The 27,929-nt window shown below is 50.3% G+C and overlaps 3 protein-coding genes across 4 annotated transcripts; 2 read left to right on the top strand and 1 right to left on the bottom strand.

The window, feature by feature from the left end:
• Nucleotides 1–46: 46 nt before the first annotated feature.
• On the top strand, nucleotides 47–4,067 carry rbm22 (RNA binding motif protein 22). The gene is made up of 11 exons (XM_056600496.1): nucleotides 47–158; nucleotides 684–737; nucleotides 840–869; nucleotides 945–1,077; nucleotides 1,166–1,266; nucleotides 1,398–1,570; nucleotides 1,800–2,000; nucleotides 2,298–2,462; nucleotides 2,651–2,739; nucleotides 2,984–3,109; nucleotides 3,396–4,067. The coding sequence occupies exons 1-11, from the start codon at nucleotides 105–107 to the stop codon at nucleotides 3,548–3,550; spliced, it is 1,281 nt and encodes a 426-aa protein (XP_056456471.1). The 5' UTR covers nucleotides 47–104; the 3' UTR covers nucleotides 3,551–4,067.
• On the bottom strand, nucleotides 3,953–8,801 carry LOC130390505 (myozenin-2). 2 transcript variants are annotated; one of them, XM_056600498.1, is made up of 6 exons: nucleotides 8,612–8,801; nucleotides 8,222–8,322; nucleotides 6,849–7,018; nucleotides 6,140–6,278; nucleotides 5,665–5,839; nucleotides 3,953–4,674 (listed from the first exon to the last, which is right to left on the bottom strand). In XM_056600498.1, exons 2-6 carry the CDS (start codon nucleotides 8,304–8,306, stop codon nucleotides 4,491–4,493), a joined length of 753 nt encoding a protein of 250 aa, XP_056456473.1. In that variant the 5' UTR covers nucleotides 8,307–8,322; nucleotides 8,612–8,801; the 3' UTR covers nucleotides 3,953–4,490. The 2 variants fall into 2 exon arrangements, with proteins under 2 accessions (XP_056456473.1, XP_056456472.1); XM_056600497.1 differs by having other exon boundaries at nucleotides 8,222–8,316.
• On the top strand, nucleotides 4,187–27,801 carry LOC130390503 (soluble guanylate cyclase 88E-like). Its single transcript, XM_056600495.1, has 19 exons — nucleotides 4,187–4,695; nucleotides 10,278–10,432; nucleotides 11,417–11,557; nucleotides 11,937–12,076; nucleotides 13,121–13,255; nucleotides 13,697–13,820; nucleotides 14,216–14,335; nucleotides 14,825–14,909; nucleotides 15,344–15,430; nucleotides 15,842–15,959; nucleotides 17,306–17,435; nucleotides 17,764–17,910; nucleotides 21,588–21,734; nucleotides 22,265–22,421; nucleotides 22,529–22,638; nucleotides 23,129–23,218; nucleotides 24,457–24,615; nucleotides 25,050–25,187; nucleotides 26,922–27,801. Exons 2-19 carry the CDS (start codon nucleotides 10,313–10,315, stop codon nucleotides 27,036–27,038), a joined length of 2,265 nt encoding a protein of 754 aa, XP_056456470.1. The 5' UTR covers nucleotides 4,187–4,695; nucleotides 10,278–10,312; the 3' UTR covers nucleotides 27,039–27,801.
• Nucleotides 27,802–27,929: the final 128 nt, after the last annotated feature.

Genomic DNA, 27,929 nt, shown 5'->3' with positions numbered 1-27,929 from the left:
ATGAACCAATGCTCAAATCCCATTGGCCTACAGGGCGCTGGAGATGACGTCTCTTCCGTCTCGTTGTTTGACTCGCTCCTCTGCTACCGTGTCAGTGTGTTAAAATGGCGACGTCCCTGGGAGCTAACACGTACAACAGACAGAACTGGGAAGACGCGGTATGTTTTTATTAACCTGAGATATGGCCTGAAATGTATAATCACATCGTAGTTATATAATTAGTTGCTGTTACACACTGAGGTTACTCTCAGATCTTATAGTAGATGTTGATTTGACGGAGAACGAAGCTAGCTAACGTTAGCGAGCGGAAGCGTGGCTGCTATTTTCAATTGTGTGTTTTATTTTACACATAAAACCTGTTTTTAGAAAACAACAACATTGAATTGTACATTCTTTCTTTAAGAAATATTTCCGGCAAAATAAAAAGCTCAGCTGAAATGATAGTTTGCCGACATTAACCTGCAACTAGGTTCCCTTACTGTCGGCGCGTTCACTAACAATCGGAGGGTGAATATAGTTAACATTTCCCATAGATTACCAATTAAGGAGGGTATGGATCAGATTTTGTGAATGCAATGTATACAAAGATGTTATCATAATCCCGACGTGATCGCGCGTAAACACTCAACGTAGGGGTGATGATGTATTTGTTTGTAAACCGATCGTTGTCATTCCATTCCCAGGACTTCCCAATCCTCTGTCAAACATGTCTGGGGGAGAACCCTTACATTCGCATGGTAAGTGTCTTCCGTTGGTCATCTTGGATAACATGTCTTGGAGCTCTGAAACTATGCTGCCCTTGTTGCATGAGGTAAACAGTTTTTACCCTTTTCTTTCAGACCAAGGAGAAGTATGGCAAAGAATGCAAGGTACTTTTTTCTTTTTAACCTCAACAAAAAACACAGAACTCGAAGCAGTAAGCTAACTGTTGTTCGTGTTTCCAGATCTGTGCCCGACCCTTCACAGTGTTCCGATGGTGTCCGGGAACACGCATGCGCTTCAAGAAGACCGAGGTCTGCCAGACCTGCAGTAAGATGAAGAACGTGTGTCAGACCTGCCTCCTGGACCTGGAGTATGGTATGACTCCCCCGTCTCTCAACACGGCGCTTATTGTGGGCCAGCGATGGGGAATTAGTAAACTAACAGAACCTTTGGCTTTCTGCAGGTCTTCCCATCCAGGTCAGAGACACCGGCCTCGCTGTCAAAGATGAGGTGCCAAAATCTGATGTCAACAAGGAGTATTACACACAGAATATGGAGAGAGAGGTACGCCCTGGTCCTGAAAAAACAATCAAAAGGATTGTTCTTACCAGTAGTTATAGTGCACACATTAAAGACACCGTGCCCACTGAACTTTGACCCCGTCCTCATGCTATTCTCTGCCTTAACCTTCCCAGATCGCCAACACTGACGGGACGAGACCGGTGGGCCTGCTGGGCAAAGCCCCGAGCTCCAGTGACATGCTGCTGAAACTGGCCCGGACCACGCCCTACTACAAGAGGAACAGACCCCACATCTGCTCCTTCTGGGTGAAGGGAGAGTGCAAGAGAGGCGAGGAGTGCCCGTACAGGTGAGCGCTCGCCTTACCTTGTTAGAAGCTGCCGTGTGTTTCAAGTGAAGCCTTGGGGTGCGCTACCATTGTACATTAAATGATGTGGCTCTGATGAATACATCTTGAACCATTCAACAGAATAGCTCTTCCTATTGAGAGGTTTGACAACACGTGACCCTTGCCTGCCATTGTGCCGGTGCTATGCAGTATCAATTTGCCCACTGACCTATCCTGGTGTTTAAAACAGGCACGAGAAGCCCACGGACCCCGACGATCCGCTGGCCGACCAGAACATCAAGGACCGTTACTACGGCATCAACGACCCGGTGGCCGACAAGCTGCTGAAGCGTGCCTCAACCATGCCCCGCCTGGACGCCCCAGAGGACAAGAGCATCACCACGCTGTACATCGGCGGGCTGGGTGACGCCGTGACGGACACGGAGCTCAAGTACGGACCACTGTCCGCCGGGCTGGCGGCCATATGCTTTACGTCACCTTCGAGTGTGATGAGCCATTACAGGCCTGTGCCCTAGTGACATCACTAGTGGGCGTGTCCCCCTAGATGTATGATGGATGGATCAGTCTACCAGCCTTACCAGTGGACTGTGGCAAATGTTGCTGATCTATCCATCATACATGTAGACGGACACGGCTAATCACACTCACACCTGGAGGCGTGATCTCACCCCTCTAACTCGTGTCGTCGGTGGACGTTTTTCTCACCATTTTGCGATGTCCTCTGCAGGAACCATTTCTACCAGTTTGGTGAGATCCGCACCATCACCATCGTCCAGAGGCAGCAGTGTGCCTTCATCCAGTTCGCCACGCGGCAGGCTGCAGAGTCGGCCGCCGAGAAGTCCTTCAACAAGCTCATCCTCAACGGACGCAGGCTGACCGTCAAGTGGGGGAGGTGAGTGCTCCCTTGTTCTCTTCATGTGAGCGTACATCTGGGGGCTGTGGTAGGGTGTGGGATCGGTAGTAAACATGGTGTCATCCTGTTTGGAACCCGACCAGTGAATAGCAATCACGATGTTAAAGCGGGTCATGCCGTTGTGTTTGTGGTTCCAACTCCTCTGACGGTCTGTCTCCCCCCTCCAGGTCCCAGGCAGCCAGAGGGAAGGAATCCATCAAGGACGGGGTCAGCGAGATGGGCACCCGTCTGGACCCCGTACCAGGCCTGCCTGGAGGTGAGTGTGGAACGCCTCAAGGGACCTTGTGTGATTTAGGAATCATCACTTTATTTATTATACCCAAATAGATGGCAAGGGAAGATATTGATTCTTGGGTGTATAAATGCACAAATCAATCCATGGATCATTTCTGTATCCAACCTGCTGAGAAGGGTAATGGAGAAGTCGCTCGGTGGACACACGCCGAGTTGATGCTAATTAAAGTGCTGTGCTCAACCTATGGTCTTCCTCTGCGCTACAGCCCTCCCCCCTCCACCAGCGCACGACGAAGAGGCGCCAGCCAACTACTTCAACCTGGACCCGGGCACCTCGTCTGTGTTGAACATCGCCCTGCCCCCCCCGCCCGGCATCCACCCCCCCCCTCCAGGTACTGGTTAGGCTGGTAACCCTTAACAACAAGGGGGCAGTAGTTAGCATTGGTTAATGCAGTGGTAAGTTAACCAACAAAGAACTGGTTCATTAAGCTGACCCATTTAATGGGGTTGGAGTTTACACTAACCCAACCCCTTTGCTTATGAAATATAACAACGCTAACTACTGCATCAGAAAGTGGATCAATGTTTTTATGAATGGATCATATTGTTCAGATAGCATGAGACCATATCTTGTACGTTTCCTCGTTTCCTCTTTTAAACGGTGTTTTGTTGTCGTAGGTTTCGGACCCCCGATGTTCCACCCCATGGGCCACATGGCGCCGCCCATGCCCCCCCCGATGGGCATGCGGCCCCCCGGGCACATCCACTACCCCTCCCAGGACCCCCAGCGCATGGGCGCCCACGCCGCCCACGGCGCGCGGCACGGCGACTAGACGCCGCCACAGCCTCTACTCTGGTCATTCCTGCCCGCAGCCCAACCCACTCAGAATACAACCAGGGACTCACCTTTACTCTGGGGGGGGGGGGGGCTCTACCTGGACGCGGGCCGGGCTGCGGTCGCTGCTGTTCTCTGAGCGGACTGAAGCGCCCCCCACTCTCAGAATGATTTACTAGCTGAATGTTACAAGACGTCTGGCTAATGAACCCCTGTTGGAAACACATCGGGCAGGAGCACGGAGGGAGAGGGAGGAGTTTAGGTTCATTACTGCCACTGTTTTCGTCTCATACAGCCCGGATGCTATTCCTGGGGGATTCCTTGGGCTTTTAAGGGCTTCTTCGATCGATGCCGTTCTATTACATAATTGAGTTGTCTGTCATCGTGCAAATTATCACCGTGAAACATTTTAGTCTTGATTTGATTTTTTTTTATTCTTTGACGTAATATTATTACCCCATGAAACTGTTTATTTGTATTTTTCATCATTAAACAACCCCATCTAGTCATTTGACTATTCCTTTTGTATTTGTGTTGTACTTTGTGCAGAACCAGACTATGTTCTGTAAAATGTCATTAGTGAAGATGGCAGTAGGCAGTTCAGATGATGGTGTTAGTCGATGTAGCACTAAAAGGTAGCCTTGTGGAACAACCATGATCTCCAAGCCTGCGATGATGTCACACTGCTACAAGGAAGGCGAAGGTCATGTCCCTACTCGTGTCCTCGGGTGTTCTCATGGACATAAATTCGGAGATGACGGTTCAGAATGGATTCAATAACCTTTTGATATCCATTAGCAGACGGCTTAATCATTGACATGACCTTTAAAGAGCGCAGCACACGTCATAGCAGGCGTCGGCGAGCAGGTCACTGCCGGCCGCAGACGGGCCTCCAGAGAGCCCCGTCAGGCTCTCTGGAAGAGCGTGGTAGAGCCTCTTCAGAGCTCGGCGGACTCGGGGCAGTAGTCCATGCCCCAGCCCTTTGGTGCTCTGTTGAAATCGGGCCTCCGAGACATGCAGTTCCGGCTGCTGGCTGGAAGGCTCTGGGCTTCCAGGGCTTCACAGCTCATGACTGGGATCACCCTCCTGCTGGTCATTGGCCCCCCGAACGGGAGCGCCGATCTGGGAACGAGAAGCAGAAAGGTCAGCATTCCGTAGTTTGCTTAGAATTCGACAGCATGTAAGCAAGCAGGATGTTGCCTTCAAAATAATGGATGGTACATAAATTATGTGTACCATACTCTTCACACTATCCATTAAATGGATGGCTTTAGATGAAACGCAATATTCAGTTGTGTATCAGAAGGCTGTTACTAACCAATTCCTGTTGCGGTTTAAAATAGTCGTGAGGGATTCAGGGTGACTCATGGCTAGGATGAGGTGGTAACGGGTATGAGGGAGTGCTAAGCCCCACCAACCCTATTTGGCACAAAGTTTGTAGAAGTTGAGGTAAGATGTAATTAAATCTGGGATCATTCAATTAGATCATCAGTGATATTTAGATGTGTACAGAGATCCGTCCTTGGATGAACACTCACTTCCAATAATAACTGACATTATCACGATAAACACTCCACGGTTTTTTTGGATGGATCTCTCTTTCGGTCTCTAATCTCTCTTGATTTGATTCTATTTCCCAATAGTTGGCTGAGTCTGTTGTTATCCACAGCCTCATTGGTCTCACAAGACAGCCCCTCACTGTGTTGCCTTATCTTAGGGTGTGAAAGGCATGCAGACTCCCTGCATCATCTTACCAAGGCCAGAGCGAAAATAGCCGCCACAAAACCACAGTCCGAGGGGCTGCAAATCCGGCAACTGGATTGGTTTTCAAACGGCGGAAACATGGATTGGTGCCGAGGGAACCGTCATTTAACAAATAATTGCAAAAGCCTTCATCATTTAATCATCTGAGCGTCTATTTAGAGCCGGATTCTCCAAAGCCTATGCTTGACGCGCAACCAAGCACCGAGCTGTGACATCGCAGAGTGAATGCATTAGCCTCTTTAAGACGGATTAGTTGTTAAACTTCCCGGAGCGCTTTTTGGGTGCAATGTCAAAAACAGACCAACCCCGAATGAAGGCTTATGTGCAAAAGTGGCATCACAAGGTTACCTGTTGAAGCACCTGAAGGTGGACGGCTCCGGGGGCTTGGGCAGCTGTTCAGTCAGAGTGGCCAGGGTCCGCTGGTCGTCCCCCTCCCCTTCCCTCCACGGAGAGCTGTAGGACCTGGGGATCACTGTAGAGTTGAACCTCTCGCAGGGAACCCCCCGAAGAGGACCAGAATACCCTGGGGATGGGAAAAGGGTAGCCATGAGCTCCAGTGACGGTATTCCAGGCCACAATTGCAGTAAACGTACGTAATATTGGCTTGTATGTATCGCAATAGAAAGCTGGAGTTTAGGTTGAGTTTACATCAACTATCGCACAACCAAAGAAGTGAACTGTGTAGTTAAAATGTTAATCCCAAGCTTTCACCCAAGCTGTGGCTCTGTGTTCTACAGGCGGGGGCGTTGTTCAAAGCCAGGCATTGGTGGGAATTCAATCTCCCATGACAGCCACTGTCCTCCCCCTGTCTCGGGTCATTTACCTGGCGCCAGGACTTCAGGATTGCCCTTCTTGGCTATAGTCTTCTGCAGGTTGAGGATCAGGCTGTGCTTACCGACCCTGGGGGTGAGCAGGTTCTCCTTCCCCGGCTGGGGCTCTGGGGCAGGCTGAGGTGGAAGTACCTGGGAAGAGGGGGTGAGTCGACATGGATATGGACACATCTGGGAGAAGAACACCACAATGCGGGGTTGCCGCCTACACCATGTTGTTTGGAATCAACAGTTTTCCTCGGATAGCTCTCTAGCTGTCTCTCTCGCCGCTCTCTCCCTGGGGGCCCGCATTCATGGGCCCCTCACCTGCCCCTTACACTAATCCCTTGAGGCAAACTGCAAGTCGACATGGTGTGTATTTGTGGCCCTTTAAAGACATTCGAGATTAGGCCTAAGCACTTGAAACGCTGCGTTTGTGTCTGGCGAGAGGCCTCCGTTCCGATTGGATGTGGGCTCCAGAGTCCTAGCGCAGCAGAACAGGAGAGGGGGCCCTCTGCGACCCGACCACGAGGTCTGGGGGTCCCAGCGGGGCCCTGCAGAGAGAGCGTACATCTTGTGTGTGCGACACACCAACGAGCTGCTAAGGCGCAGTGCGTGTGCGTCTGGCAGGGGGGGTTTGGGTACGTGCTGTGTAGCTTTCAGTAGGAGGATAGCTGATACGTGACCTAATGGGGGGGGGTGCGAGGGGGGGTCTGTGTTTACTCTGCCAAAGTTGCCCGTGTTGCTGCCGTTGGTGGCGTGCTCCAGGGTGAAGTGCTCCACCCTCTTCTGCCGCTCCTGGAACATGCGGGAGCCCCGGTTGGTCGGGAGCTGGAGCTCCTCCAGCATCACGTCCAGGGGGGCGCTGCTCTTCTGCCCCCGGTTCAGACCCCCTGTGGGGGGGGGCAGGGTGGAGCCACGGTGGGGGTCCAGGGTGGAAGGATGGGGAACACAGGTTTAGAATATGGAGTTTAGAAAATAGATGTTTTGGTTGAAAGGTTCAGTTTTTTTCACACTACTGGTTTTATTGAACAATTTAGACCCACATTTAATAACCAATTTCGAGATTCCTGATATACATTTTTTGAGGATATATACATAAAAAACAATTCTCTAGATTTTAAATGTTGTATCTTTCAACGCAGATTTGAACCTGATAGTCCTCAGATAGACCTGATGGGGTCACCACAGGAACGGCCATACAGGCAATGAATACGAATGTTGTGAAGATTCGTAGAGAGACTTGAGATTGGTTTAGTTTCGAAAGAACCAAAATAATTGCACTTTCAGCCAGTCTAGTGTGGTAGCACTATGCTTTAGAAATCCTCTCTCGATGTAGTGGTTGTTTGTCTCGGGCAAATTCCATTTATGTATGTTGTTTTGTTTCAAACAGATGACAAATAACCCAATCATTCTAAGAGCACCATCATAACTATTTATTCTTAGTCGTAAATTTCTTCAGTCTGGTGTCAGGAGTGTTTATGTATGAAAGACTTAAACCATGACGGATAAAATAGTTAGGACAAAAAAGGATGTTTGTTGCGCAATGTTTATTGACATCCAGGCGTTGCATGGGTGAGTGTGTATTAATAGGCTCTTTGGATGAAGGCACTCTGTTCGAAGGGGCTATGGGAATTCCCAGCCTTTTGCAAGTTGCCTGTAATAAGGCTAAGGGTTATGTTTGTGTTTTGTCGATCCGAAGCCCGTCTTCAAAGCATGCGGTGCCACTAAATCCGTGCGGCAAACTACCGGAGCACGCAGAGACGCAAGCTACTCATCGCTCTTAAATTATTCTGGTGCCAACTCACTGTTAAGAGTGATTAAGTTCCCATGGTTTCCCGTTTGAAAGATAGTGGGAGCTCAAGAGGGCATTGAGCTCCGTGCCTCCGTTTAAAATATTCATAACAATTGATGGCTGAGGTGCTTTTCTTAGCCATGCATCAATCCATAGGGTGCTATAGGATGAGTCCACTGCCTGCAGCTCAGAGTGGAGGCGGCGCTGAGGGTTAGGGTTAGGGTTAGCTGCTAACCCACCCAGCAGCTATAGGATGAGTCCACTGCCTGCAGCTCAGAGTGGAGGCGGCGCTGTTGCTTACCTCCCCTGACTTCGTCACAAAGCGCCTTGGCGAGGTGCATCTTGTGCTTGGTCTGCTCGTCAGGCCCCCGCTGCATCATCAACATCTTTATGAGCCTCCACATGCATTAAGGAAACACACACACACACAGTTTTCAATCTCAAATTGAGCCTGAAATAGAATTGTGTACACAGCGAGTAGCTTTAATATCTGTAATAATATGTTATCACTGTGAACAGCAAACGCATGTCTGTGAGGAACCTAAAGTTTGTAACCTCTGCCTCGGAACTTCACGTGAGATGAAATACTATGAGGCACATGAAATCCGTAACTAAACAGCCATTCCAGTCAGTTAAATACGTTATCTACTAGCCATTAGAAGCATGACACACAGAGCACACATCCACGTACCTGTCTCCCCTGTGTCTGTGTGTGTGTGTGTGTGTGTGTGTGTGGGGACTAGGAATGGCTCTGGTCTAGTGGTGCTATCTGAGGTTCCCCCCTACTGTGTGGCTGAGGGGGTTCCGGTGCACCCTTGGCCAGTGAGGGCCCGTGATGGGGGGCTGGTACTGCCCCCCATCACGGGATGCCTGGTGCACTTACCTCACCCGCTAATTTAACCAGGGTGATGACGGAGAGAGAGAGGGTGTGTGTGTGTGTGTGCGTCAGAGTTGTGTGTGTGTAGCGAGGGGCTTATTAAAGGGGCCTCGGGGGAGGGATAAGTATATATAAGATTACACACATGCCATGATAATAAAAATATGACACCATGTATGTTTATTTGTGTGTGTGTGTGTGTGTGTGTGTGTGTGTGTGTGTATGTGGTCTCTGTATCTCTTAAGATTCTGCAGCTGTTATTTTGTTTTTAGAGGCCCACCCAAAAAAACAGTCGCAACCCTCCATCTATTTGACCGTTGGAGATTGGCTTGGCACCTGCCCTGTCTCTGATGCTATGTCATAGCATAGCACCGTCCTTCTGTCTGGTGGGGAATCGTGAGCCCATTTCAAAGAGTGCATTCTGTCACGGTTTAACGCCATTGCTTGGCCGATACCAAACCGCGACTGCTGCGAAGCCATCTCGCCTGTGTTTCAGAATAAAAGCCCTCTCTTGGAGGGAATCTATGGCCCTCAACAGGAGAAATGACCTTTTCTTCAACATTCGTTGCACATTTTCTTCCCAAACCGATTTTAAGTCTGGCTCAATATTACCCCCCGCGGCCCCTCATTCATGGGGCTCAGCGCCGGCCCAGAGGGGGAAGAAGGCATTCTCTTTATGGGGAATGGATATTGATTTTCGCACTTGCCCTGTTCCAAAAAAAACCCCATCTCTCTCTTTCGCGATGCTCGGTGAGACCACTATTAGTGCAGAGAGAAGACCCAGTAATCACCCCAGACACCACAGCATCGCTTTAATGGGACGTAGTTTCAGGGCCTGGAGGGTTCTACTCAGGTTGGTTCTGGGAGTGAAGAGTAAAAATGAAGAATTATGACCATGGCTCTTTGAAGAGAGAGCTTCCTTTGGTAGTGTCAGTAAACACGACCAATGCTGATATTCCTCTGGCTGGCATGCTGTTGTTAAAGTCACAACTTCGAAATGAAATGCACTTAAAAAGGAGATGTTCTTCCATTAAACGTCACTTTGGTTCTTCTTGAGCAGGGGGGTATGGTTAGAGCCCTTGAGGCCGGGCCATCTGTGTTTGAGGGCTGGGTCTCAGCGGGCCGCAGTGTGTTCCTGTCACATGGCTGGATGGACAGCATCACCAGGCCGTGACAGCTGACACACGCAGACAATGGAGGGCCCTCGTTGAGACTGGAGGGCCCGCTGTAATCACAGCGCCTTTAAAACCCTCCGCCCGGGGTGCTGCTCTGTTGGTACGGCGCGGCGGAGGCAGTACAGACGGTCCCACCTCAACACGTAGCGTACAGGACGTGCAACCGCGGGAACAAGAACAGACGCAGACACCGAGTTACCTGCAAATACTTGATGGATAGAGAGGGCGAGCTTCAGGCCTGATCTAGAGAGCAGAACCACTGGGGGACTCAACGAGAAGGTGATTATCTGGGGGTGTGTGAGGAGGGTTCAGGGCGGCGTGGAGCTGAGCGGTAGGAGCGATGTACGGGCTACTGTGTGAGAGTCTCCACGACTTCATCAAGGAGTCCTACGGGGATGACGTCTGGAAGCTGGTCCGGGAGCGGGCCGACGTCCGTCTGCACTCCTTCGTCACCCATCAGGTAGGCCCTGTGGTCACACACACAGCCACCCATCAGGTAGGCCCTGTGGTCACACACACAGCCACCCATCAGGTAGGCCCTGTGGTCACACACAGCCACCCATCAGGTAGGCCCTGTGGTCACACACACAGCCACCAATCAGGTAGGCCCTGTCGTCACACACACAGCCACCCATCAGGTAGGCCCTGTCGTCACACACACAGCCACCCATCAGGTAGGCCCTGTGGTCACACACACACACAGGCCCCCATCAGGTAGGCCCTATCGTCACACACAGCCACCCATCAGGTAGGCCCTGTGGTCACACACACACACACACACACACACACACACACACACACACACAGGCCCCATCAGGTAGGCCCTGTGGTCACACACACAGGCCCCCAGCAGGTAGGCCCTGTGGTCACACACACACAGGCCCCCATCAGCTAGGCCCTGTGGTCACACACAGCCCCCCATCAGGTAGGCCCTGTGGTCACACACAGGCCCCATCAGGTAGGCCCTGTGGTCACACACAGCCCCCAGCAGGGCAGCACAGAGGCCTCTTCAACCAGGGGATGGTTGATTGTACTTTAATAGTTTTGTGTATCTTATGGTGAATTGATTTGAAATGAGGTCGAGGCGAGGTACTAAGTGTGTGTGTGTCTAGACAGGCAGGTGTTGCTACTCTTTATTCTTCAATAATTATATTATTTATGAATCCTTTATTTAGTTATAATAGCTGTAATCGTGACAACAGGTGTCATTAGGACTACGCATTAACAGACACCAGTTGACTAACTGACTGACAAATGTTTGAGAAGAACATGCAATTGTACATGAAATGACTTGATCTGTCTGTGTGTGTGTGTGTGTGTGTGTGTGTGTGTGTGTGTGTGTGTGTGTGTGTGGTGGTGTGTGTGTGTGTGTGTGTGTGTGTGTGTGTGTGTGTGTGTGTGTGTGTGTGTGTGTGTGTGTGTGTGTGTGTGTGTCCTCATGCAGGTGTACAGTGAGAGTGTCATCCCCCGCATTGCCAAGGCGGCCAGCGGGGTGACCGGGACCCCCTACAACGAGCTGATGAACTCCTGGGGCGTGTACTTCCTGGGGTTCGTAGGGAAGTACGGCTATGACAGGATCCTCAAGGTGAGAGAGAGAGAGGGCGGCGGTGGCCTGACCCAGTGCCCCCCCCCCTCCCCCCCGGGTCAGGGCGTCAACGTCCTGACCCAGTGCCCCCCCCCTCCCCCCCGGGGCAGGGCGTCAACGTCCTGACTCAGTGCCCCCCCCTCCCCCCCGGGGCAGGGCGTCAACGTCCTGACCCAGTGCCCCCCCCCTCCCCCCCGGGGCAGGGCGTCAACGTCCTGACTCAGTGCCCCCTCCCCCCGGGGCAGGGCGTCAACGTCCTGACTCAGTGCCCCCTCCCCCCCGGGGCAGGGCGTCAACGTCCTGACCCAGTGCCCCCCCCCTCCCCCCCAGGGCAGGGCGTCAACGTCCTGACCCAGTGCCCCCCCCCCCTGCTGTGTAGGTGCTAGGCCGTCACGTGCGTGACTTCGTCAACGGCCTGGACAACCTGCACGAGTACCTGCGCTTCAGCTACCCCAAGGTCCAGCCCCCCACCTTCTTCTGCCAGGAGGAGTCGGCCACCGGCGTCACCCTCCACTACAGGTGCCCCCCCCCCAACGTGTGTGTGTGAGTGTGAGGACGGTGTGTGTGTGAGTGTGAGGACGGTGTGTGTGAGGACGGTGTGTGTGTGAGTGTGAGGACGGTGTGTGTGTGAGTGTGAGGACGGTGTGTGTGTGAGTGTGAGGACGGTGTGTGTGAGGACGGTGTGTGTGAGTGTGAGGACGGTGTGTGTGTGAGTGTGAGGACGGTGTGTGTGTGAGTGTGAGGACGGTGTGTGTTTGTGTATGTCTTTGTATATTTGTGTGTGTGTGTTTGTGTGTTATCTTGTATGGCGGTGTGTTGTCGTTACCCTAAAGCCCTGGTATCCCAGGTTGATGATCATCAGCTGCTGAGGCTGATGTGTGGGGAGGTACGGGACACGTACCATCGAGATCCCACACTTTAATTATTCCCAGAGGAGCCGTTGAGATCTGCCGCCGCAGCAGCAATAAAAACAAGACAGGGAGACACACAGACGTAACCATCCATCATGACACTACAGATGAACACTTGAGTCAGTGTGGACTCATGAAGGACAGAGTTACAATATTATACAGAAAAGCTAACAAATATGTTTAATAACAGCCCATATCTTGTGTGTGTGCATGTGCGTGTGTGTGTGCGTGTGTCTTTATGTGTGTGTGTGTATGGTCATGTGTGTTTGTATGTGTGTGTGTGTGTGCCAGTGTGTGTGTGCGTCCCTGTGTGTGTGTGTGTGCCTCCCTGTGTGTGTGCGTCCCTATGTGTGTGTGTGTGCGTCCCTATGTGTGTGTGTGTGTGTGCCTCCCTGTGTGTGTGCGTCCCTGTGTGTGCGTGTGTGCCTCCCTGTGTGTGTGCGTCCCTATGTGTGTGTGTGTGTGTGTGTGTGTGTGTGCCTCCCTGTGTGTGTGCGTCCCTGTGTGTGTGTGTGTTCCTCCCTGTGTGTGTGCGTCCCTATGTGTGTGTGTGTGTGCCTCCCTGTGTGTGTGCGTCCCTATGTGTGTGTGTGTGTGTGTGTGTGCCTCCCTGTGTGTGTGCGTCCCTATGTGTGTGTGTGTGCGTGTACAGGAGCAAGCGTAAGGGCTACCTACACTACGCCATGGGTCAGCTGCGGCAGATGGGGAAGCAGTTCTACGACACGGACATCCACGTGGAGGTGCTCTCTGAGCAGCTGGTGGGAGACTACTCCCACGTCACCATGAGGTCCGCACGACACACACACACACACACACACACACACACACACACACACACACACACACACACACACACACACACACACACACACACACTCACAAAGGCATGCACACACACACACACACACATATACATGCACACACACACACACACACACACACACAAAAACACAAACATGTACACATACATACACTCACAAAGGCATGCACATACACACACACACACTTATATGCATGTACACTTTCATGCAAACACACACATGTACACATACATGCACGTTCACCTACATGCACAAACACACAAAAACGCACATGTAATTGCATGCACACCCACTTTCACATACATGCAAGTACTAATAGTAACGCAAACAGGCAACAGAACAACCATGTTCAAAGTCAACTGACTACAATAAGCTGATGCTCTTCTTCACGGCCTCACGTGACTCAGGCTGAACTTCGACAACTCGGCCTACCGCTACATCATGAAGGAGGACGAGGAGGAGCAGGAGATCCTGCCCATCACCTCGGACTTCTTCTTTGAAGTCTTCCCCTTCAACATCGTCTTCAGACAGGTACGACGTGGCAGCCAAGTTTCCCCCAATGGACCTAGATATTTTAATTTCATAATTAATTGAAAGTTTATTTTAGGGTCAACGACATAAGAAGCAAATCCATAAATGAGTCAGAGTTAGCTGGGAAGGCTTGTTTACACCAGCAGTGCCTGGGCAGGTCATACATTAAAGTACATTATATTAAATTTAATGGCATCATTAATAAATCCCTTCTAGATAGACAGGACCTCATTAACTAAGGGAATGACGCACAATAGATAAAAGATGTAGAGAAGATAGTATAGACGCTGTATATACAATATATCTCTTAACAGTAAACACAGTATACACTGTATAAATACCACATCCTCCAGAAACACACAGACAGCCCAATGGACCTGTGCTTCCTCCACCAGGACATGGTGGTACACAACGTGGGCTCAGGTCTGGCCACAGTCTTCCCTGACCTGGACGGGAAGAAGATCAACGATGCCTTCCTGCTCGCTCGCCCTCTAGTGGAGCTGGCCTGGAACAATGTGAGCTCTGACATGTCCCCCTGTCTGGCGTTGGATTAGGCAGCCATTAGCATCACCATGCACCCATACAGTCTTACCAGGCCAAACCTTACTCACATCAAACCGAAGTGTCGCAAGGATAGAAAACAGAGAGCACATTATTGTGCCATTAACATTTATTGTGCAACAGAATTGTTGAATACTTGATTCTGATTGGTCAAAAACATTCCACTGGGGGTGTACTATTTTTCAATAACAACAGATATTCCTCCAGGCTGCTGAAGGACATTCAAACGTCAGCTGACTAAAGTCATTATAAAACAATAACATTACACATGAAAGTAATTACCACTTGATTCTGACGGTGTGATAACATGAAGGCCTCCTGGGCAGTGGGGGCCCCATCAGGTTCATCATCTCATCAGCGGCCCTCACGTGTATTGTACATCCATGTGATCTGGAGGGTGGGGCGACGCAGTGTAACTGACCCTGATGTCACCCCGTGGCCAGATCATCTCACACCCCAACAACCTGTTTGAGATCATGTCCAAGGAGCCCGTGAAGAGGGAGAGGAACCTTCACAACAGAGTCCAGAGTAAGTGGGGGGTTAGAAACAGGGCTGTTGTCTGGGGGGGGTGGGGGGGGGTGGGGACTTTACAGGCCATCACAAACTCAATCCAACACCCATGAGCGTGTTTTAGTAGAGCAACGACAACCAATTAGGATTAAGGTACAAAGACAAAGGATGAAGAAAGAGAAAGAGAAAAACATGTAAAGGTTAGATAGAGATGTTGGTTAATAGACAGCTTTACATGAGGGATTACTCTGACGTTAGATGTGAAGTCGACGCTCCCTCATCGGTTTGCTCTAACCGACCGTTTCCATGACTCAGCCTGCCCGGAGTGTTTTCTAGGCCAGAGCGCCGATCGATCGGGCTGAGAGGAATTGATCCCAGCCCCGGTCGTTATCAGGGGAGGTGTTGGGGGCGTGTGGGCAGTTCTGATCTCTCCCCTGTCCCTCCTCATGCAGACTCCGACTGCGAGAACGCCAACCGCCTGGCCGACGTGGACGTGGAGCTGATGGCCTTCCAGTCCATCATCGGAGACGACTACAAAGGTCTTCCTCTTTGACACACCTCCACAAAACCCTCACTGTGAGGCGCCGTCTATCGACACATGACAAGCAGCAGATCTTACTGGGCGGCCTGGCGCAGGAGGTAGGGCGGTAGGGCGGGTGGGCTGGTAACCGGAAGGTCGCTGGTTCGATCCCGGCTCCTCCTAGCGGAGTGCCGAGGTGTCCCCGAGCGAGACGCCTCACCCTCACTGCTCCTGACCTGCTGGCTGTCGCCCTGCGTGGCTGACTCTGCCGTCGGTGTGTGAATGTGTCTATGGATGGGTGAATGTGTCTATGGATGGGTGAATGTGAGGCAGTATTGTAAAGCGCTTTGAGCAGCTACTGGTTGGAAAACCAGTTTGGACGGGACGGAACTGGTTCTCCTGATGTCCGCCGGTTGTCTTTCGCCCGCAGACGGGAACAGTGCCAACGTGATGGAGAGCTGGGGTGACGGAACCCGCTGCCTCAAGCTGAAGGGACAGATGAGATACATGCCGGAGTGGGAGTCCATCATCTTCCTGGGGACCCCCGTGTGAGGCTCACACACAGGCAGACAGACAGACAGACAGACAGACAGAACACCAGACAGACAGACAGACAGAACACCAGACAGACAGACAGAACACCAGACAGACACACAGACAGACAGACAGAACATCAGACAGACAGACAGACAGAACATCAGACAGACAGACAGAACACCAGACAGACACACAGACAGACAGACAGAACATCAGACAGACAGGCATTCATGACGACAGACAGGCCGACAGACAGGCAGATAGATAGGCAGACAGGCAGGCAGACAGACAGACAGATAGAGCTATAGAGACAGAAAGATAAACAGACAGACACACAGACAGACAGATAGAGCTATAGAGACAGAAAGGTAAACAGACAAATACACATGCAGGCAGATAGACAGACAGATAGACATACAGATAGAGAGACAGATAGAAACACAGACAGACGGCTAGATATATCGTGGCTATAGTGCCAGATAGCCAAACAGATAGAAAGATAGGCAGACAGACAGACAGACAGACAGACAGACAGACAGACAGACAGACAGACAGACAGACAGACAGACAGACAGACAGACAGACAGACAGACAGACAGACAGACAGACAGACAGACAGACAGACAGACAGACAGACAGACAGACAGGTGATGCAAGAAAATCAAACAGCAGGCGCACAGACACACTTGCGCCAGAATGCACACACACAAGAACACACAGAAGATGGTGTACAGACTTTCTATACATCTGTGCCAATCGTCTAGTCCTTTAGTCCAACACGATGAAAACAAAGTGTATTTATATCTGACTGAACTCATTTCAAGGAGGAGCGTTCTTAGAGCAGCGTGAGGCTCACAGGCTCCTCGCCGCCGAAGAGAAGCCGAGGAATGAAACCAGTGGCCCTTCTACTGGCGCTCGCCATGCATGAAATAAGCTGCTAATTAGCTTGTAATCACACAGGGCCGCTCTTGTAATCCTAATGGGAGCACATTTGGAAGTGTTGAGTGTTTTCCGCAGAGAAAATGACGAAAACATGTCCCTCCTCTTCCCAGAAATACTGCCAGATTGAAAAAAAACCTTAATCTAATCAACCATAAAGAGAAGAGCTCTGTACTGGTTCGCTCATCAACCAATGTGGTTCAATTATTGTACTGATGCATTTGTATCATCTATTTTTGACCCCCGGCTTTTTTATATTATTAAGTTAGCGGTAATATGCATATCTTTTCTTCTTTTCCAACTAATGTCCTAACGTGTGTGTGTGTGTGTGTGTGTGTGTGTGTGTGTGTGTGTGTGTGTGTGTGTGTGTGTGTGTGTGTGTGTGTGTGTGTGTGTGTGTGTGTGTGTGTGTGTGTAGGATGGAGAGTCTGAGTGCCATGTTTAAGACAGGTCTGTATATTAATGACCTGAGCATGCACGACTCCAGCAGAGACCTGGTGCTGGCAGGCACGCAACAGTCTGAGGAGCTCAAACGAGCTCTCATACAGGTACACACACTCTGGATGTCTGTGTGTGTGCGTGCGTGCGTGTGTGTGTGTGCATGTATGCGAGCGTGTGCGCTCTAATCACTACTACTACGCATACACTTTCATGGCCTTTGAACACTGCTTTAAAAAAATACATAGAATACACACACACACACACACACACACACACACACACACAACACACACACACACACACACACACACACACACACACACACACACACACACACACACACACACACACACACACCACACACACACACACACACACACACACACACCTCCAACAAAACAGTTCCTCTCCCCCTGCTGGCCGCTATGAGCGCAGGAGCAGAAGAAGTCCAGTAAGCTGGAGGAGAGCATGAAGATGCTGGACTACGAGATGAAGAAAACCGACGACCTCCTGTACCGGATGATCCCCAAGCCCGTCGCCAAGAGGCTGCGCAAGGGAGAGCCCGCCGTCAACACGTGTGAGGTCAGGGCGACACACATCAGGGATAGGCTAGAGAGATCAGCTTCGAGTGCAGCGGGATCACTGCACTCGAAGCTGATTGGTTCAAACTGGTGCTAATTAAGGTCTGGTTACATCAGCGCAACAATTGAGTAATAATGGCATGCTTTCGCCAGAGGGGGGAGCTGTTCAGATGGTTTGGCTCTAAAACGACTTGCTAATTGCGCATGTAACCGGTACCTGGGGCCTCATGTACTAAGGTTGCGTACGCACAAAAACGTGGCGTACGTCCTTTTCCACGCTCACGTTCAGATGTACAAAACGTGAAATGACCGTAAAAATGTGTGGTCCCCACGCCAGCTCCAGAGCTGTCGTACGCACGTTTCTACAGCTATTGTTCCTTTGGCGACACTTAGAGGTGACGCTGGGAAACTGGGAAAAAAGGTGAAAACATTGACAGAGTGATTTGCACATCAGAGACACACTAATGAACAACTAACACACCTTGCAATTATATGGGTGGCTATAAAAGCATGCGCAATGGATGAAGAAAATTGTTTTAAAAATGGCTGCGTTAGCGTTGTTAGAGGACATCGCAAATGGTCAAAACCGAAGGGTATATTTAGGGAACGCGAGGACTTACTCGCAAATGATGATAATTGGCTCATGAGCCGATTTCGTTTCCCCAGGCCAGTATTACTGGAGCTGTGCGCAGAGCTGCGGCCGGCCCTAGAGCGCCACACAGCCAGGAGCCAGGGGTTGTCCGTGCCCACACAGGTGCTGACCACGCTGGGGTTCCTGGCAACAGGGGCCTTCCAGCGGGAGCTGGCCGATCGGTCAGGAGTGTGCCAGTCCACCCTGAGCCGAGCCATGCCAGCTGTGTGGGACGGAATCATCATATGAGATTAATAGGAGTCCAGACCGGCCTCATATGCATTAATGCATTAATATGAGATAATTAATGCATTCAAAGCCGAGCCACGCCGCCTTGCCCTGTGAATTCAGTTGCAGCGCAAATATAGCAGCAAATACGTTACATTCTTAACCCAGCAGCGGTGATGTTCAGATACTGATTAAATGGGTTTGTTAACCATGCGTAATAGTATGGCTCCATGAGTATGCGCACCCGTTCTGTGTTCTTCATCTCTGGGCACTGCGTCCCTTTATGTTTTGCAGCGGTTGCATTTGTTCTCTGTTAAAATACATGGTTAATGTATTATTTTGGAGTTAATACATTTGAAAAAAAAAACAGGAACACCACCAGTTTCTGGCTACGCCACTGGTGTCACCGATCAAAGCGGCCACTCTCAAATCGAAGGGGGAGAGTTCCCCCACTCCCGTCCCCCCACCTGTTGCGGTCACGCTTCGGCGGTGGGAAGAAACCCGCTTCACCTCCACCTTGAGGTCTGACCACTTTTTTTTAATTTCAGAGTGTGTGCGCTGCTGAGACCCCACTGCATTGACGGCCTCGCAAACACACTCCCACTCACTTCTCTTTTGTTTTGCATTTATCCCTGTTGACAGGGTTCCAATAGCATATGCTTGCGCATTTCTACCTCGTGGAGCAAAATCTCGAGCTCAGACTCCGTGAAGTTTCATTTTTTGCCTCTGTTCATGGTGCCAGGTGATCGGATTAAGAGGTGAATCTCAGGTCCAGAGGTCTATTTAAATGAAATTGCATATTTAAATGAGGGCGTGGACAGGGAGGAGTTTGGCACCTCGGCATGTGCGCTCAATTCCACGTTGATCGAGATGTACAAAAGAAACGTGCTTGGATCCATGCGTTCGCACACTTTGATACATCTGAATTTATTTGTGCGTAAGACAGTTTCTGGGTTTTGGCGTACGCCAAGTTTCAGTATGAAATCCACGCAAGTCTTAGTACATGAGGCCCCTGGTGTCTTTTACTGAACACTGTTACTAGTTTACAATCAATAATCAATATATGGGCTAGACTACCAGAAGATTCTAAGGTTTGTTAAGGAGAGATATGGTAACTGTCTGCACCAGAAATGACACACTGAAACAAGAGATATATATTTCAAAGATAAGAGAATTTTCAAAGCTGTTTTTTTTCTCTCTTACCTTTTGGTTTTATTTATTTAAGTAGGAAAAATGATAAACGGAAACAATTATACCTAAATTGATTTAAAATAAAATGTGGAATTTTTTTTTGAATGATCACAAATACCTTTCTTATTTTAGGTCACCAAAAGATTTAACCCTTTCAAATAAAACTTAACCAGGTTTCAAAATACCTCAGAATACTTAAAACATCCCTAAATAACACATTTCAATTACACTAATAAAACACAGTAAAAATATCTGATCAGCCTATTTACAATATCTAAATAATTCAGTCTCTTGTCCCTACACTGCTGCAGAAACGATTAGAATTTGCCTTATTGTTCGTGGTCCAATAGGATCGCTCTGATGGGGTAGCTCGCCAGTCTGCACACCGCTCGGGACCATAGGGAGGGCGAGCAGGATACAGACGTTTCAGGGTTCAATATCTTTTTCCGATCCACACAAAAAACCCGGCCTTGACAACAAAGCCAAAAGACTCATTAGTAGTCTGTCTATCTTATACATTTCAGTTAATTTTCTATAAATATCATATTCTAGGTAACTTAACAGTGTAAAACATAAATGATTGACACTTAACTCTAAATAAACACCTTCAAAAAAACATTTTAATTGTATTTTCTTTCTGTAGTTAATATACTCAGCAAGCTATAGATCACTGGAAGAATTTAACATTTCAAAACTAGCACCATTAACTCACAGCTTTACATATTCCTTTTCACCATAAAGCAATTAACACAGCTAGCAACATCACTAACCCATCAACAGACCGCAACATCAACAGTGAAGAAAATGCACAACCCAACGTCAAAACTACAATCTGCCCGCAGCCCCAGCAACGGGCCTCTAATCCCCTCCCCCACATCAGTCACGGCACGCCAAGTGCAGCGACACCACGCGCCTACTAGGCAGTTAGCAAGCAGCATTAGCTGCGGCCAGTTAGCGGCTTATAACGTTATTTTCTCACCCAAAAACACAATTTCAAATCCAAATGTTTACCCGAGGAGACTCACCAAGGGTTTCGATTTACTGCACAGGCTTTTCGGGACTTTTAGTGGCGGGGGAATCTCTGTTCTTTAGGTTACTATTAATAAACGGTAATCTATCGTCGAATCTCATCTGTGGCTCGTCCCGAAAAGGACGAATCTGCGTAACTGCTATCTGCTGACGCTAAAAAGAGGCGGGTCTAATTTCTGATTGGCTAACTAAGCCAAACCAGTTGCCATGCGACTTTGTTGAGTTACAGGTGGTTTAACAAATCACACCATACTATTTAGATTCAATAATTTAAATGCATTCATTTGCAATATTTTCCCAATATATATCTTTATCTCATTATGTGGCACTATTTAGAACGACAATACACAAGCCATGTATTTCTTACTGGTTAGTAACAAACTTTTAAAAGGGGTTGTGATTTAAATCGAAATAAATGAAACGGTGTCATGTAACCCTGGGTTACACGCACAACAGCTCATTAGACAACCGCTCTTGCTTGTCTTAACTCTCTGCCAAAGTGCCAACTTTAATTCCCTCTCCCATCTTCTTATTCTCCCACCCCCCGTCCCCCCCTACCCACCTGTTCACCTGCAACACTGCTCTCGTCCCGGCTGTAGGTGTTCCCCGATGTGACCATCCTGTTCAGCGACGTGGTGGGATTCACTCGCATCTGCAGCCACATCACGCCCATGCAGGTGGTGTCCATGCTGAACACCATGTACACGCTGTTCGACACGCTCAGTGAGAAGCACCGTGTCTTCAAGGTGTGTGGGACTGTCTTTGGCTCTTTTTTTTGGTAGCATGTTGTTTTTCCAATGATTTGCCACAGTGGACTCCTTTGGATGTTGCATAAACAGTTTTACCTGAGCTCTACTTGTCCTGCGTAACACTTTCTTAAAGGTGCTGTAGATCCAATGAAGAGATATTATTTGGGTGTAGTTGGATAGATTACACGGACCATCCGTCAGCCGCTGGGATGTGAAATACGCTGTGAGGATATTGCGACTTCATTGCGCCCACCTCTGTTTGAGACCATTTAGGCTGTAGACTCGTAACTCGTAGCTCATTTCTGACTCACCAGAGCATCTCTCTCTCATTGGATGGGTTAATCCATTCTGCCTGTCAAACACAGGTGCGTGAAGTGGAAGGCTCCTCAAAGGTGCTGAACTGTAGGGAGGGAGGGGGCAGTTTTCTTGGTTGTTTGACTCTCGCCACTCCTGCACTCTGAGTGGTGATCAGAGCGTCGTGACGCCTCCGGCCCAGCAGGGGAGCTGAATCCTTCTTCCCCCGCCAGGTGGAGACCATCGGGGACGCCTACATGGTGGTGGCCGGGACCCCGGAGAAGACCAAGTACCACGCCCACAACATCTGTGACATGGCCCTGGACATGGTCCGCTCCATAGACCACCTCAAGGACCCCTCCAACGGCAACAACATACAGATCCGCGTCGGTGAGGGTCCCCCCCCCCCCACACACACACACACACACACACACGCACACGCACACACACACACACTCACTCCCTCTGACCGACTAAGGTTGTCTGCCCTGGTCCAGGGATCCATTCTGGGATGGTGGTGGCGGGGGTGGTGGGCCACAAGATGCCTCGCTACGGTCTCCACGGCGACACGGTCCACACGGCCTCAGCCATGGAGAGCAACGGCAAGGTACCGCATCACCCAGCATGCAACAGGGCAGGAGAACAACTGCCAAACCCTCACAGCCAGACAGTCTTTTCAAAAGGCACGTGGGTTTGTCGCGGTGGCTAGGCTAGAGCTTCGCCTTGATATTTATCCCTCAAATACCAAAGCTAGCTGTCAATCACAGTGCTATGTGTGACTTCTGAGCGACGTCATTGGACAAACGTCATTTAATTCAATGTTCATGTGTCATAACTACGTAACACTGCCTTATACTGGATATAAAAACAAAACTCTTTGGGCGTAAATATAGAAGACAACTTTTTTGTTGCATAACATGGTATTGGGGTAATTCAACTATTGATAACCTGATTTGGGCCTCACCTGTCACCTGTCACCTGGTCACCTGGTCACCTGTCACCTGGTCACCTGTCACCTGGTCACCTGGTCACCTGTCACCGGTTACCTGGTCACCTGTCACCTGGTCACCCTCGCTCTGTGTGTTTGTCCCGCGCAGGAGATGCACATCCAACTCAGCAGCGCCACCTACGAGCACCTCAAGGGAAGCCACTTCATCTTCGAGAGGAGGGGCACCATCACCATCAAGGTCAGGGGGGGCACCACGGGGACGCAGCTTGTTACCGCTGTTGCCGTAACAACAAGAGCACATCTGAGTTCATTATTTCATCCGTGTTTGAGGATCTGTTGTAATCAGTTCTTATCCCACCTCTCCCAACACAGAGAGGGAAGAGATTACACATTTCAGTTTTACATGGCTAAACTCTGGCCCCTCTTATGCCCTTATTGTACGTTTGTTCGTCCTGGCACTTATAGTGCTTAGCCTCTTATCCTAGCTATCTTGGTTGTATTTAACCTAGTGATTGATAGTGCTTGTTTCTAGGAACATCCTTAATGTTCCGACAGTGATATATTGTTGTTTCTCTTTCTTCTCACAAATGTACTTCTTGTAAGTCACTTTGGGTAAAAGTGTCAGCAGACACAGACAGAGGCGTCTCCAGGGCTTTACTCGCCTCACCCATCCCAAAGTGTCAGCAGACACAGACAGAGGCGTCTCCAGGGCTTTACCCGCCTCACCCATCCCAAAGTGTCAGCAGACACAGACAGAGGCGTCTCCAGGGCTTTACCCGCCTCACCCATCCCAAAGTGTCAGCAGACACAGACAGAGGCGTCTCCAGGGCTTTACCCGCCTCACCCATCCCAAAGTGTCAGCAGACACAGACAGAGGCGTCTCCAGGGCTTTACCCGCCTCACCCATCCCAAAGTGTCAGCAGACACAGACAGAGGCGTCTCCAGGGCTTTACTCGCCTCACCCATCCCAAAGTGTCAGCAGACACAGACAGAGGCGTCTCCAGGGCTTTACTCGCCTCACCCATCCCAAAGTGTCAGCAGACACAGACAGAGGCGTCTCCAGGGCTTTACTCGCCTCACCCATCCCAAAGTGTCAGCAGACACAGACAGAGGCGTCTCCAGGGCTTTACCCGCCTCACCCATCCCAAAGTGTCAGCAGACACAGACAGAGGCGTCTCCAGGGCTTTACTCGCCTCACCCATCCCAAAGTGTCAGCAGACACAGACAGAGGCGTCTCCAGGGCTTTACTCGCCTCACCCATCCCAAAGTGTCAGCAGACACAGACAGAGGCGTCTCCAGGGCTTTACTCGCCTCACCCATCCCAAAGTGTCAGCAGACACAGACAGAGGCGTCTCCAGGGCTTTACTCGCCTCACCCATCCCAACATGTTGAATAATGCAATAAAGAACCCTCTGGTATTCAAACTGAGTTCTGCTGCTTTGGGTTCCTCGTCTGCCGCTCCTCTCCGTCCTCCAGGGCAACGTGGAGATCGAGACCTACTGGCTGAACGGGAAGCGAGACAAGGACGGGAACGCCCAGGCCGCGTGCCCCCAGTTCGAGACCCGGACCATCGACAAGTCCATCAACAAGGCCGCCAACCCGGGCTCCGAGGCCCCAGGGGAGGACAAGGGCCAGGTGAGGGGCCCTCGCAGCCCGCTCTGGGAGCCGGTGTGACTCTGTGATCCAGGAGCAGGTCTGATCAAGACCTGACTGTGGCATGGTGACGGATGATCAAACCCGTGTTCGATCGACTTCTGTACAGCATTTATAAAAGTCGACAGGAAGCGGCAGCCAAGAAGTTATTTCGATATTTTGAAAATGAGAAGATGTCTATTTTGTCTGTGTTTTAAATAAGTTGTAAATAATTATACTTGATGAAAATACTTTTGTTTTGATAATTATTTTCCCGGGATCAGGGACTTCAGGGTGGGGGGGGGCGGTGGGACAACATATAGTGAGGTCCCGGCTCACCCTGTCCCTACAGGGTAATTCAACGGGCGCTTTAAGAGCCCACCTATCTGGGAGTTGATGGATCCTTGAGCCCTTCGTCTCCTCCCTCGTCCCTCCAGGTCTTCCCACTGGCCCCGGGAGACAACGAGGATGAAGTCAAGTCCATCCCCTCCCACCGTATCAAGATGGAGATATCAGGCCACTCGCTGGAGCGGCCCCTAGAGAAGGGCCGACTGGAGGAGCTGTCTGTCCAGAAGGTGAGCGGGACAGACAGTGAGACATGCTCAGCTGCTTCTACTGACAGTGAGACATGCTCAGCTGCTTCTACTGACAGTGAGACATGCTCAGCTGCTTCTACTGACAGTGAGACATGCTCAGCTGCTTCTACTGACAGTGAGACATGCTCAGCTGCTTCTACTGACAGTGAGACATGCTCAGCTGCTTCTACTGACAGTGAGACATGCTCAGCTGCTTCTACTGACAGTGAGACATGCTCAGCTGCTTCTACTGACAGTGAGACATGCTCAGCTGCTTCTACTGACAGTGAGACATGCTCAGCTGCTTCTACTGACAGTGAGACATGCTCAGCTGCTTCTACTGACAGTGAGACATGCTCAGCTGCTTCTACTGACAGTGAGACATGCTCAGCTGCTTCTACTGACAGTGAGACATGCTCAGCTGCTTCTACTGTAACCTGTGGTACAATGGCAGTCATAGTTAAACTAAGACAGTTTGAAATGCTGGATATTGATTTGTTAATAATGGGATACCCCTGCCAAGGGTGCACATCTTCCCACAACATAGGCAGGGGAACACAAACATGGAATAGTTATATATTCTGGAAGGTATAACTAGCCTTACCTTAGCTAGTTTAGTCTGCTTCCGCCGCTCCGGTAGATAGAAGCAGCGGACTCATAACGAGGGTTATGAGTGACACCTGTGTTTGTCCTATGAGGGCACTTCTGAGATACGCCATGAGTATTGATACGGGTGAATGCATGAGTATTGATACGGGTGAATGCATGAGTATTGATACGGGTGAATGCATGAGTATTGATACGGGTGAATGCATGAGTATTGATACGGGTGAATGCATGAGTATTGACACGGGTTAATGCATGAGTATTATTGACACAAGTTAATGCATGAATATAGATGTGGGTGAATGCATGAGGATTGATACGGGTGAACCATGGGGACCATTCTAACCCTGACCCTAACCCTACCCCTAACCTAAGGGACCCTGATGTATTCTCACCCTACCCCTACCCCTACCCCTACCCCTCACCTAAGGGACCCTGATGTATTCTCACCCTACCCCTACCCCTACCCCTACCCCTCACCTAAGGGACCCTGATGTATTCTCACCCTACCCCTACCCCTACCCCTAACCTAAGGGACCCTGATGTATTCTCACCCTACCCCTACCCCTACCCCTACCCCTAACCTAAGGGACCCTGATGTATTCTCACCCTACCCCTACCCCTACCCCTAACCTTAGGGACCCTGATGTATTCTCACCCTACCCCTACCCCTACCCCTACCCCTAACCTAAGGGACCCTGATGTATTCTCACCCTACCCCTACCCCTACCCCTACCCCTCACCTAAGGGACCCTGATGTATTCTCACCCTACCCCTACCCCTACCCCTACCCCTCACCTAAGGGACCCTGATGTATTCTCACCCTACCCCTACCCCTAACCTTAGGGACCCTGATGTATTCTCACCATACCCCTACCCCTACTCCTACCCCTACCCCTACCCCTCACCTAAGGGACCCTGATGTATTCTCACCCTACCCCTACCCCTACCCCTACCCCTAACCTTAGGGACCCTGATGTATTCTCACCCTACCCCTACCCCTACCCCTAACCTAAGGGACCCTGATGTATTCTCACCCTACCCCTACCCCTACCCCTACCCCTACCCCTACCCCTCACCTAAGGGACCCTGATGTTTGATTCTGTCACTCTGCTCCTCCGGGCCCAGTCCCACTACCAAGACAACCTTCAGGACGGCCTCCGCTCCCACCTGAAGATGAGCTCCCCCGACGGCTCCCACGACTCCCACAGCTCAGAGAAGAGCACCATGTGCTCCGTCTCGTAGACCAGACGCTAGCCGCCGCTAGCCGCTAGCCACCACTAGACGCTGGCTGAGGCTGGCCGACGCTATAGCCCATGTGGTTGAAATGAGAATCATGTTGGGGATGTTTCTTTGTTGTTGCGTGCCAATCTCCCTTCTTTACTTTTCCATTTAGCCCCGACGGCTAGGCTAACCGTTTGGGCTGGACTTTCCATATGCTGCTCTTGCGCTTCTTCCCATTCCCAAACACTCAGGAATAAGCACACAATGTTGCTATAATACGATATTTATGAATGGACAGAGTTGGTGTGAGGTTTCTGATAAAGAGCCAGTGAACCATTTCACTGTTTCAGCTGGAAGTCGAACAGTGTGAGATTTAAACATGAAGAAAAGCGTTTTGGGTTGCGAGTTTTAGCACAGTGTTTTATCCCCATGGTTACGACCCACGCCAACTTTGTGATGCTTTTTTAGTAACGTTGTTTTGTATGATGTGTTATAATGAGTGACGTTGAATATGTAACGCGCCACACACCGTAGCGTTATACTAAAGGTGACCAGGAACCCTCACCCTCACTCGGACACCAACATTAAATACATCGCTGCTCAGATGGAGCCTCAGCGTTATCCTGTAAGGGTTAGGGTTAGGGTTACTTCCTCTCACCGCCGCAGTCAACTGCTGCCAAGACAGAGCTCCACACACACACACACACACACACACACACACACACACACACACACACACACACACACACACACACACACACACACACACACACACACACACACACACACACACACACACACACGGCCCAGACGGAGCTCCACACACGGCCCAGACGGAGCTCCACACACGGCCCAGACGGAGCTCCACACACGGCCCAGACGGAGCTTCACACACGGCCCAGACGGAGCTCC

The sequence above is a fragment of the Gadus chalcogrammus genome, chromosome 10 (genome assembly GCF_026213295.1).
Source record: "Gadus chalcogrammus isolate NIFS_2021 chromosome 10, NIFS_Gcha_1.0, whole genome shotgun sequence".
In the NCBI taxonomy this organism is placed as follows: domain Eukaryota; kingdom Metazoa; phylum Chordata; class Actinopteri; order Gadiformes; family Gadidae; genus Gadus; species Gadus chalcogrammus.
The sequence above is the reverse complement of the archived record's forward strand: the minus strand, read 5'-3'. Positions and strand labels throughout refer to the sequence as shown.